The sequence below is a fragment of the Lynx canadensis genome, chromosome B1, assembly GCF_007474595.2.
Source record: "Lynx canadensis isolate LIC74 chromosome B1, mLynCan4.pri.v2, whole genome shotgun sequence".
Taxonomy (NCBI): domain Eukaryota; kingdom Metazoa; phylum Chordata; class Mammalia; order Carnivora; family Felidae; genus Lynx; species Lynx canadensis.
This window is the reverse complement of record NC_044306.2, coordinates 144,302,794-144,315,345: the sequence shown is the minus strand read 5'-3', so window position 1 is coordinate 144,315,345 and position 12,552 is coordinate 144,302,794. Positions and strand designations below refer to the sequence as shown.

The 12,552-nt window shown below is 36.5% G+C and overlaps 1 protein-coding gene across 1 annotated transcript in view; it reads right to left on the bottom strand.

Moving 5' to 3' along the window:
* NUP54 (nucleoporin 54) overlaps positions 1-12,552 on the bottom strand; it is a 32,316-nt gene that overhangs the window by 11,515 nt on the left and 8,249 nt on the right. The window contains 8 exon segments of the mRNA XM_030313649.1: positions 2,605-2,698; positions 3,137-3,191; positions 4,723-4,795; positions 4,797-4,855; positions 4,858-4,896; positions 4,899-4,918; positions 5,660-5,847; positions 7,599-7,825. Coding sequence (XP_030169509.1) covers positions 2,605-2,698; positions 3,137-3,191; positions 4,723-4,795; positions 4,797-4,855; positions 4,858-4,896; positions 4,899-4,918; positions 5,660-5,847; positions 7,599-7,825 — 755 coding nt within the window.

Here is a 12,552-nt window from a genome sequence, read left to right as displayed (position 1 = left end):
GGGAAGGAGACATGAACTGAAGTATCACTGAACTGGTGGTGAGGTTACCATTTCCCCCAATTCTGGCACACCGCACAGGTTTCAACAAAGCCCAAAACTGAGAAGTGAGCATAATGCTGACAACTCCAAGAAAAGCCTTTTAGTTCTGATGGAGGAGACACACTGTAATATCTAGAGGTTTGCTCAGCTCCAGTACTATAGCAGTACCCCTCATCCACACAACCCCCATGCCTAACACCATGGATGGTACCAGATCCTATATATAGAATGTTTCTTCCTATACATACACATATTTGATAAAGCTTAATTTATAAATTAGGCACAGTAAGAGATTAACAATAAAATGGAACAATTATAACAACCTACTGGAATAAGTTACATGAATGTGGTCTCTCAAAATATTGTTCTGCACTACTGTTCTTATGATGTGAGATGATAAAATGCCTACTTGATGAGATGAAGTGAGGTGAATGACACAGGCATTGTGACACAGCATTAGGCTACTACTGACCTGATGATTCATCAGGACGATCATCTGCTTCCAGATGGTGGTTAAGCGGGGAACCACTGTATTGATTTGGGCCAGATAACTGTTGCGGAGGCACTGTTCTGTACACAGTAGGATGTTTATCAGCACCCTCGCCTCATCTCAGTAGATGCCTACAGCACTCACCCAGTTCTAACAACCAAAGAAGTCTCCAGACATTGCCAAATGTGCCCCGGGGGATAAAGCACCAACACCATTACCCCACCTTCCATCCACTGAGAAAGGCCCAAGAGCAATCACTTAAAGAACTGAAAGGAGCAAAGGACAAAACCCACAATTCTAGGTCAAGACTTCAACCCTCACAATAGAACTACTAAACAGAAAAATCAATATAGTAGAACTGAAGAATTAACCAACTGGATCTCACTGACACTGACAGAAAACTTCACCCAGAACAGCAGAATGCACATTCTATTCAAAGGCATGTGGGTTAAACACCTTAAAAAAATTGACATCATACAAAGTTCTCTAACAATAATAGAACTAACTAGACTAGAAATCAATGAGAGTAAAAGGAAAATTTCCAAAGATGTGGAAATGAAACATACTTCTAAAATAATCTATTAGTCAAAAAGATCCAACAGTCAAACAGAACTCCCATAAGTGTGGAGTTCTGTTCCACAATTCTAAGTTCTAATTCCACAAATTAGAAAATATCTTTAATGCATCGGAGATTAAACTATAACATTATTAAAATTTGCGCGGTTGAGGTAAAGCAGTGCTTAGAAGGAAATTAACAGCATTAAAGTGCTATATTAGAAAGGAAAGGTCTCGTTAGAAAAAGAGAAAAACCCAAAGCAAGCAGAATGAAGGAAATGGTTAAAAGCAGAGATTAATGAAATTACTAACAATACTACAGAAAAAAAAAATCAACGAAACCAAAAACTTGGTTCTTTACTAAGATCAATAAAATTGACAAACCTCTACCAAGACTGTCAAAACTAAAGGCAAGTAATAGCTTCTGTGGTCTTACTTTGAAGAACTTTGGTCAAACCCTATTTGTAGTACTACTGTAACTCATTTTAAAAGTGATGGGAATAAATTCAGTGTGTCCAGCCTAAGATGATGAAGGCGCTGGAAATCATGTCACATGAAAAACGACTTGGGGGCACCTAGGTGGGTCAGTCAGTTAAGCGTCCACTCTTGGTTTCAATTCAAGTCATGATCTCACAGTTCGGAAGTTCAAGCCCCACATTGGGACTGTCAGTGCACAGCCTGCTTGGGATTCTCTCTTCCTCTCCCTGCCCCTCCCACTCACTTTGTCTCTCTCTCTCCTTCTCTCTCAGAATAAACTTAAAAACAAAACAAACAAAAAACATGCTTGAATTTACATGCCAGAGAAGGGAATACTAAAAAAGAAGAATTGTTCAAAAGAACAATGTTCAAATATCTACAGTGCTATCACAGGAAGCACAGCTATCGCTTACAAAGCAATGCCAGGGAAAAAGGGTATAAATTATACCAAGGCAGATACTAGATCAATGTAAGAAAGAGAATTTTTATCAGAGCTAGCTGACAGTGAAATGGGTTGCTTCATACAGCAGGAAGCTTTTCACTATTCAGTCTGAGTGAATATGTTATCAGGATTTCCACATACGAGAATGTGGAGGTAACCCTCAAGAACTTTTAAGTATTTGATTACTAGGTCTACTTAATAAAACATTAAGTAGATTTAAGCATTCAGTAATTTAAATTTGCTTCATCAATCTACAATTATACTACGCCAACATAAAGAATCATAACTGTAGCCTTCATTTTGGTAAGGCCTCATAAATATAATTGTTTAAGAAAGTATGCATTCTCAGGCTCGAAATGGAAATTACAAACTAATAGCAATGCTAACAATTCTAAATTCATTGTTAAAATGTATCAAATAAGATTTACATATTTTGGAGGCTCTATATTAAGTACTTGCACAAAACTATAATTGTTAACTTACAGTGTACACTAACTATATTGTTTCCCTGTAAAACAAAACGGTAATTTGCATGGTAAAAAGAAGTGTCTATAATCTCTTTTACTACTCCTAGAAGCAGAGAATGAAGCTAAATGCTTACATCTAATCTGGTCTGATGTTGCTTAGTCATCTGATCTTGAACCTTCAGTCTTCGAAGAAGTTCTTTGAAACCCACCATGGGTACCGGAATTAACCTGAAGAAATCCAACTGGTTAATTTTCATACCTTAAGCCTTTTACTGTTATTACAAAGTATAAGAAATTAGGGTTTTCATAATAACATCCACATAATTTAACAATACATTTCTAGGGTTCAAAGGCAGATCAAGGACTATGAAATCAATCATGTTAAATCACAATGATTTTATTCAACCTCCTCATTTTATTTTACAAATGAGGAAATAAAGTTCGGTCAGAAGTTGTATTTTTAAAAGCAAGTATAATTAGGGGACTGGTACTCAGATTTCAATGTTTACACTACACTACACTGCCTTACCAGTGAACATTCTTTAAAAAGCAATGAAACTGAAATTCAACTCAAAGGTAAGAATTGTAATTAATAGTTGGTATTTGTTGGCTTCCCTAATAGCAAATATTAGTTTTTATATGAAAACAAGATGAAGATATACTTACTTTTCAGAATCAGGGTTATCCACCTTGGCTTGTTCCCAAATAATAGGATCAACACCTACCAAAAAGACAAATATTTTTTTCTGGAAAAACAAAACAAAACAAAACAAACAAAAAAAACAAAAACCAAAACCAAAATCAAAAAAATAAAAACTATTCTCCATTTTCATATTTGTATGGGAAAGGCCTCCTAAAAGTAAGACAAAAAACTCAAAAGCTGTGATAAAAAATGACTCTCAAATATAACCATTACAAAAATGAAAAATATTTGTAGGATAAAGCTTAAAAAAATATTATAGATTGAAAGAAAATACCTACAACCTATAGGAAAATAGATGGGCAGGGGTGTCCAGGTGGCTCAGTCAGTTGAGCGTACAACTCTTGATTTAGCTCAGGTCATGATCTTATGGTTGGTGGGATTGAGCCCCACAGTGGGCTCAGGCTATGAGTGGGAGCCTGTTTGGGATTCTCTTTTCTCCCCCTCTCTCTGCCCATTCCCCACTTGCACACATGCTCACTCTCTCAAAATAAACATAAAAAAAATGGGTAAAGGACATGAATAGGTAATTCATAAAAGATACAAACATGTGGCTAATAAACATACAAAAAGATGTTTTACTAGTAAAACATACTTTGTTACTTAGTAATCAATTTACTTAGCTTTAATTTTACTGTATCAGGGAAATACAAATCAAAGTAAGAAGTTTTTCCAATCAGAGTGGCAAAATTAAAAAGACTGACAACCTCCACTGTAGGCAAAAATAAATCAAAATGAGAAAATATTAGAAAAATGAAAAATGAGAAGAAACACCTTTGTGTTATAATGTGTACAACTTTCTTTGAAGAGCAATTTGTATCTAACAATACATAAAATATACACAATCTTGACTCAAAAATTTCATTACCAGGGATCTATTCTAAAAAAATACAGATCCACATGTTCTAAGACATATTTACAAGGATGTTAATATCATAAAAAAAGGTGGAAATGACTTAAAAGTAAAGTACGGTACATCCGTGGTATTCCATGTAGATTTTAAAAAGAATATTTTCATGTACTAACATGCAAAGTGCTAAGAAATACTGTAACTGAAAAGGCAAGTTGCAGTAAATGTACAGTGCAGAATCCCTTTTTTTTTTTTTAGCACTTCCATGTACATACATGTGTACAACAATTATTATAGTAGCTGTTTCTGTGGAAGGAGATAAAGAGGATCTGTCTCAATTTAGTTATGCTATCTACTATCTTTTATGGTGAGAGCACATATTTTACTTGAATACTCAGAACAACAAATAAGCTAGAAAAAAATAAAAATATTAAAAGTGAATTACCTTTGGGTAGCTTATGGACTATTTTTCTTTAGTTCAACATTTCCCAAAATTTCTAACAAACACATTAACCATGATAAAAAAAAAAAAGCTAAGCGACAATGATTAGTACAATGAAAACATTCAAAACTATGTCCCCAAAATAGCAGACATGATACACACTGATTTTATTAATAACTAACTACTATCGCCCAAAATAGAGGAAGCATATATATATTCTAAATCTATCCTTTCCTCAACTCTTGTGATTCTAAACATACCAGCAGGAGGATTCTGTAAAAGTTGTTTGATCTGTGCTGGAGAAAGTTCTGTTCTAGTCATAGAAAGGGTTACAACCAAGTTGCTGCAACTGTGTTTTTATATTAGTTTGTTCAAAATGGGCATATAGTGTGTAGCTGGAACTCTTCTTGAAGTACCATTTGGAGAACGCTCAAAACATAAATGACAACTTCCGTCCTGGGGGAAAAATATTAAGTTATAAAACAGCACACAACTAACTCATAGCTCCAAGTATCACTACAGCATGTGATTTTAGAAAGGTGCTACTTGAATTCAAAGATCGTTGTTTTACAAGAGAATTAAAATAGCATTTTCTTAAATCTTGGAAAATAAGAACCCTTACTTCACAAGTTCACCTCTAAAATCAACCTAAAGGATAAAGTTAAAATGAGACAGACATATATTTGTAAAAGGTTTGCTTAGCTGCAAAGTCCTATATCTTCCAGATTGAGAAGTACTTTGGAGATTCTGTTGAAGCTTATCTGATCTCAGTTATTATATCTCACTGATAATAATTCTTCTAACCCAAAATATCCTCAAGTAAATGTTTTCGCCACTAAGTATGAAAATTATATACAAGAAAAGGGAAGGGAAGTAAGTCAGTCATATTTAGCCATGAATGGACATGAATAGTAATCACACTTTCCAGTAACATCTTTGTGGGCATACAGCCATGATTAATGTTTCTTCCTGTTTCTGAATGGAAAATCTAAGGAATTATTAGCATCCTGTGGGTTAAGAACTCCAAGATTAGAAAAAAGTTTTTAAACAAATGTTGCTGTCAATACTGAATGGTCACTAGCTGAGAAATAACATTCTGCTCTAAGATTTAATTTGCGTTTATCAACAAAAACACTGTTGATCACGCTTTCTGGACCCAGGCACACAGAAATAACAGTACATTTAATGTATACTTACTGATCATCTGGCAGTGTTTTAATACCCTCTACATTTACAGTAAGGGTCTGGTTTCCTCCCAAAACTTTATGCAATGATTCTACCAACTGCTGTTGCTGGCTTCGAATATCTGTTTCTTTTTTGTTGAAAACTAAAACCACTAGCCCATCTTCGTCTTTATTATTGGGCATACAACTATAACCTACTGCCTGTAGAATGACAAAATAAACAATATCAAAAATATGTAGATTTTAAATCAGAAGTTTAATATCTTAAATATCTGCCTAAACAAGGAAAACAGCTTAATGTCTGCTAAAGAAGGAAATAATGATTCTTCCCACCACTCTGTGCCCTATAGCATCACACAATTATGAAAAGAAACTATTTTAACCAAAAATATAAACTTAAAGTGAAATTTAAATTTCCTCTCCAACAGAGTAACCAAATAGCTTTCTCCTCTGAAAAACTTTGATATTTGTTATCGTTGGGTGTTTCTGAACTCTGATCAAACAATTCTGCATGTAACTGTAAAAGTAACTGCAAAAGTCATGGACCAAGATCTAATTTATTTTACTATATACTTACAGGATCTTAAACTAAGTTTTAGATATATAAAAAAATGACTTACTGAATATAAATACTTCTAAAGTAGAATAACACTGTCAAATTTAAAAATATTATAAGGACTATCTACCTCATTTTATAGTTTCATGTAATACAAAACTTTATGAAGCATGTTAGTTTTTAATATAATATTAAATATGACAAACCATGGCTTTCTAAGCACTCTTTTAGATAGAAGTCTTCTCTTTGGTCACCACTTATGCAACTCTAAAAAAATAATTTAAAAATGGGGCTCAGTTGGTTAAGCATCTGACCTCAGCTCAGGTCATGTTCTCGAGGTTCACGGGTTCGTGCCCCATGTTAGGGTCTGTGCTGGCAGCTTGGAGCCTGCTTCGGATTCTGTTTCTCCCTCTCTATCTGCCCCTCCTTTGCTCATGCTCTGTCTCTCTCTCAAAAATAAAACACTAAAAAAATTTTTTTTTAATTTAAATTCATTCTACACTAGTTTGCATTTTACCATATGTATGTTATACATCAGATTTAAAAAAATGTCCACTGTATAGCTCTCACTAAACAGAAGTATTAAAATTTCAACTATAAACACTCAAAAACTTTTTGTTAAGTGATGAGATAAAGAGATGTTCTTTAATAAGGTATGCTAGTCACTTTTGTTGTTTAACCATGTTCAAAGGGTCTGATCCTCAGCCTTGCAGCTCCAAACAAGAGCTTATGTACATATTGATTAGTGATTGACATAGGCAGCAAAAAGTGGGTTTGCTTGGTTTTTTGCCAAAGTGGCTGAAGTATAAGCTGGATTGCAATACATTAATTTGTTATGAAAAATACACCATCAAGTTGACCTAAATACTCTCACTAGCTGATGAAACAGAATCTCTGAGAAGTTAAATTCAAATGAAAAGGTTGTTTGGTAGGCAAGGAATCAGAAAGAAAATAGACTACACTGTTTCAATGGCTTTAGCATCCAGCTGTAATAGTGCCAAGAGAATTATACATGCCAAACAGAACATCTACTTCTGTCTGCTGGTTAGGGTGTACTTTCCTGGACAGTGTTGGATGAATACCACTAAATTCTAATTTTGGGTCTCCCCTTTATAGATGCCAAGCAGACCACTCCCCTTCTGTTAACACTTTTTCCTCAGTTTTAAGTTCTATTCTAATCACACCTTCCTTTAGTCATATTCTGGTCACCTTCAATCACATATATGTAAGAAATCACTTCATTTTAATAACTTCTATATTTTTAAAGCAAAAGCATAACTGTACCGTGTTCAAGGAGTGCTAAAAACCAAGCAATTGTTTTCTTGGTATTATTTTAATCCAAACACTACATTCTCTTACACACTCTTCAAGTAAGGATCAAAAGAAGTACTAATACCTTAAATCGGCAAAAGGGATTTTCTTGTGTGAATTCCACTGGTGGAATGTTGTTGTTGAAATATCCTTTTCCTGTTCCCCAAAAGGCCTGCAGCTGATTCCATTTTGCCAAAATAGCATCCCTCTCATCTCCCAACAGTGTTGGAGCAGAAAGAGCACTTGCAGTATTTATCAGTTGGTTGGACTGGGTAGGAGCTTGTGTAGGCTGACTGAAGAGACCACCTAATGCTAAAAGTGTACCCCATAATTAGTATTTCAAGAGAAAAAATCAATTCAGAACCTAGATATGGTAGGCAGAATAATACCCCCCACAACCTCCCCCACTCCCACAATGTCCACATCCTAATCCCCAGAACCTATGTTACCTTACACAGCAAAAGAAACTTTGCAGATGTGATTAAATTTAGAGACTGAGTTGAGATTATCCCAGATTATCAGAGTGGGCTCAACACAATCATGAAGGTTCTAAAGAGGGAAGTGTGAGGTCAGAGTCAAAGTGAGGTCTGAAGATGGAGGAAGGGACTATAAGCCAAGAAATGGAGAGAAAGACTAGAAGCTGGACAAGGCAAGGGGATGGATACTCCCCTGGAGCCTGAAGAAGTAACACAGGGTTTATGTACATAAATTGCCTTACCACCACCTTGATTTTAGGCCAATGAAACCCATTTCTCAATCTCTGATCTCTAGAACTGTAGCTAATAAATCTGTGTTGTTTTAAGCCACTAAGTCTGTGATACTTTGTTATGGCAACATTAGGAAACTAATATACTAGGACAATCCTTACAATGTTAACTTGCTTTTCTAATGATTATCTTCTTCATACAAGTAATTCCATTACCAGTATACAAGGTGGATCCATATTAGACCCACCCCCCAAAAAAAAAAAAAAAAAAAAGAAAGAATGCATAAGGATATGAAATGGAAAAGTAAAGTTTGTGAAGTTGTGGAATTGTTTTTTAAACCTTTATTGCTATTAAATGTGTATAATAAACACAAATTGGAGGAAACAAGCAGCAAGAATCATTATATCAGTGTTTTATCAGTATCAACTTAACAATCACTTTTCCTTCTCTCATAACAAAGAAATATATAACAAAAAGAACAAATGAACTAATCATCAAGATTCTAAACTAAAAGCTTTAACAGGTCATGGGGCGCCTGGGTGGCTCAGTTGGTTGGTTAACTATCCGAGTCTTGATCTCGGCTCAGGTCAAGATCTCACGGGTTTGTGAGTTTGAGCTCCTTATCAGGCTATGCACTGTCAGTGCGGGGCCCGCTTGGGATTCTCTCCCGTCTCCTCTGTCACTCCCCTGCTCATGTGCTCTCTCTCAGAATAAATTAAAAAACTTAAAAAAAATTTTTTTTTGTTTTAAAGCTTTAGCAGGTTGTATAGCTTTGGGTAAGTCACTTAACCTCTCTGGGCTACAATTTCTCCAACAAAATGGGTGAAGTTGTTAGATCAGATCAATATTTCCAAAGTGGGAGACAAATATCCCCAGAACATGAAATTATAGCTATCAGGCAACAGCTGAGTCACTAAATGGACTAATTCACCTAACAAAAAAATATCTTTTAATTATCTCATAATACATTTTATTTTATTTATTTTTTTTAATCAATCAAGAAGAATTTATTGAGTGTCCGTAATATGCTCACCACTAGGCACTAGATGTGGCAAAGATTGCTGCTTGCCCTATATTTACTTTTCCTTGTTTTTATTTATTAATTTTTTTCAATATATGAAATTTATTGTCAAATTGGTTTCCATACAACACCCAGTGCTCATCCCAAAAGGTGCCCTCCTCAATACCCATCACCCACCCTCCCCTCCCTCCCACCCCCCTTCAACCCTCAGTTTGTTCTCAGTTTTTAAGAGTCTCTTATGCTTTGGCTCTCTCCTACTCTAACCTCTTTTTTTTTTTTCCTTCCCCTCCCCTATGGGTTTCTGTTAAGTTTCTCAGGATCCACATAAGAGTGAAAATATATGGTATCTGTCTTTCTCTGTTCTCATAATACATTTTAAAAAGTCTAGGTTGGGTGCCAGTATGCCTTTAATGCCTCACATCTGCTTACCTCACTTTCTATCAAAGAACAAGTCTAGGAGCACCTAGTCTGGGTGGCTCAGTTGGGTGAGCATCCAACTCTTGGTTTAGGCTCAGGTCATAATCTCACAATTTGTGAGTTTGAGCCCTACATCAGGCTCTGTGCTGACAGCAGCGAGCCCAACACGGGACTCGAACTCACGAACCATGAGATCATGACCTGAGTCGAAGTCGGGCACTTAACCAACTTATCCACCCAGATGCCCCTAAAGAAAATTCTTAATAACACAAATGGTAAGTAGGTAAGAGAAAAATCATGAAAATATTACCAAAATGATCTGAGTTTTAGGGCCACTATATTAGGTGATAGTTAAGTTTCTTTCAGGTCTAAAGATTTTAAGTACCATATGGTCACTGGGGCTTCTACAGGGCTAGAGAGGGGCTACTATTACCCCCCTAGATGAATAGTATAAATTCCCGAATGGGCACATATAAACACTGTAAAGAACTGGACTAGAAGCCACAAGACTTGAATTCTGGTATTATAAGCTCAATATTTATTGTATTTATTGTAGCCTTGGCTAAGAAATTCCTAGGTTTTATCTCAACTTTTTTTTTTTTTAACGTTTATTATTTTTGAGACAGAGAGAGACAGAGCATGAACGGGGGAGGGTCAGAGAGAGGGAGACACAGAATCTGAAACAGGCTCCAGGCTCTGAGCTGTCAGCACACAGCCCGATGTGGGGCTCAAACTCACGGACTGCGAGATCATGACCTGAGCCGAAGTCGGCCGCTTAACCGACTGAACCACCCAGGCGCCCCAATCTCCTCAACTTTTAAATGAGATAAACTATGATCTGTACTGATTCATTTAGCTGCCTTTTTACATTTCACACTAGATTACAACCACACTAGTCTACTCAGAGTTCACTCGCTGGAAGGCACTTAGGAACTCAAATTATAAAGTTCAATACATTCTTTTCAACCCCTTAGCATTATTAGACCTCTCATACCTCTCTACCTTCTCGGGGTCCTCATGCTGTAGATTGTTCCTTTAGCTCCCAAAGAAATCTTCAACTTTCACTGAACACACATCCTCCTAGGAAATGCTCTTCTCCCTTAGATTTCCTCACAATACATAGTCTCTTCTGGTTTTATCTTTGATAACATACATTCATTCACTCATTCAACAAGTATTTACTGAGTATCCCCTAAATGTTAGACACAGAGCTAAATACTAAGGACAGAATGGTAAACAAACTCAGCACATCAAACAAACATTTACAATTGTGGTAAGTTCCTTAGAGAAATACAGAGGCTATGAGAGTACTGAATGAGGGAGCTAATCAAGTCGGGTCGGGTGGGGGAGGAGGGAGACAAGAGATGACTGCTCCATTAGAATTTCACTAAGGCCTAAAGGAAGCAGTCAGCCAAGCCATGAGGTAGGGGCAAAGATGAACAGCATGTGCAAACCTCTGGCCAAAAGGAGGGGGAAGATGAACCAGTGGAAGCAATAAGGAGTACTAAACAATAAGGTAAGAAATAACAGACCAGGGTATTGTTCAAGGGCTCGTACTGACCAAAACTGTGATAATTTGAGCATCAAAAAGAATAATGAATGCAACCAACTCAAGCATAGTCAATTTATGAAAACTCATGCATTCAAAATTACAGTTTTTAAAAGTAAAGATCAAAAACTTAAAATTCAATTCCTTGGACACCACTGGAAATAATCAGGCCAACAACAACTTCTTATAAAAACTGTCAATTGAAAAGAATTTTTAGGGGCGCCTAGGTGGCTCAGTCAGCTGGACATCTGACTCTTGATTTCAGCTCAGGTCATGGGATACAGCCCTGTGTTGGACTCTGCACTGAGCGTGTAGCCTGCTTAAGATTCTCCCCCACTCTCCCTCTGCCCTTCCCCTCCGCTCGCATTCTCTCTCTAAAATAAAAAAAATTAAAGAAAAAATTTTTAGCCTACTCTTCCTATACAAATTCTATTTCAGGGTGACCAAACAGTCACCTGGGGGGAGAAAACCTTTGTTTCACAGAAGAATTTTAGTGTGGAAGGGAGGGCAGAAATGGGAGATCACCATTTTGCAACTCCTAATAAAATAACTGACTGAGGCAATGATCATCAATGAATGAAACCATTAGGTTAAAGACTGATGAGGAACTTTACAAGACAGATTGGCTGTCACCACCTGAACCCAAAGATCAATCTTAGCATCACCAAAAGAGGGAAAAAACTTTCAATGTGATATAGTATGAAGCACGTAGCACAACTGGCAAAGTATCTGTGCCAAAAAGTCAAACTTGAATATAAAGTACCTAAAGCTAACTTCATTAACCAGAAAAGTGGGGGATAAAGTTAAATGATACTACAAGGATACAAATCTAGAAAGGGGGACATTTCATAGGACAAGTGGCCCACTTTCTCCAACAATTCATGAAGGGGGTAAAAAGGAGCAAGGGAACACTCTATACTAAAAAGAAACTTGAGACACAACAAGAAAATAAATGTGGAGACCTTGTTTGGATCACTATTTGAGTAAACCAGCTGAAGAAAACTTCAATGAAACATAAATGGAAATGTGATTAAGAACTAGGTATTAGAGGATACCAAGGAATTATTAATAGCAAGTTGGAGTGATGCCCATATTTTTAAAGAGAGAAGCATAGTAAAATGACAGTGAGGGGACGTATTGGGATTTGCTTTAAAATACTTCAGCAATCTGGGGCACGTCAGTGGCTCAGTTGGTTAATGTTGGACTCTGGATTTCGGTTCAGGTCATGCTCTCATAGTTGATGAGATGAGCTCCATGTTGGGCTCTGTGCTGTCAATGCAGAGCCTGCCTCAGACTCTCTTAGCCTTTCCCCTGCTTGCGTGTGTGCTCTCTCTGTCTCAAAATA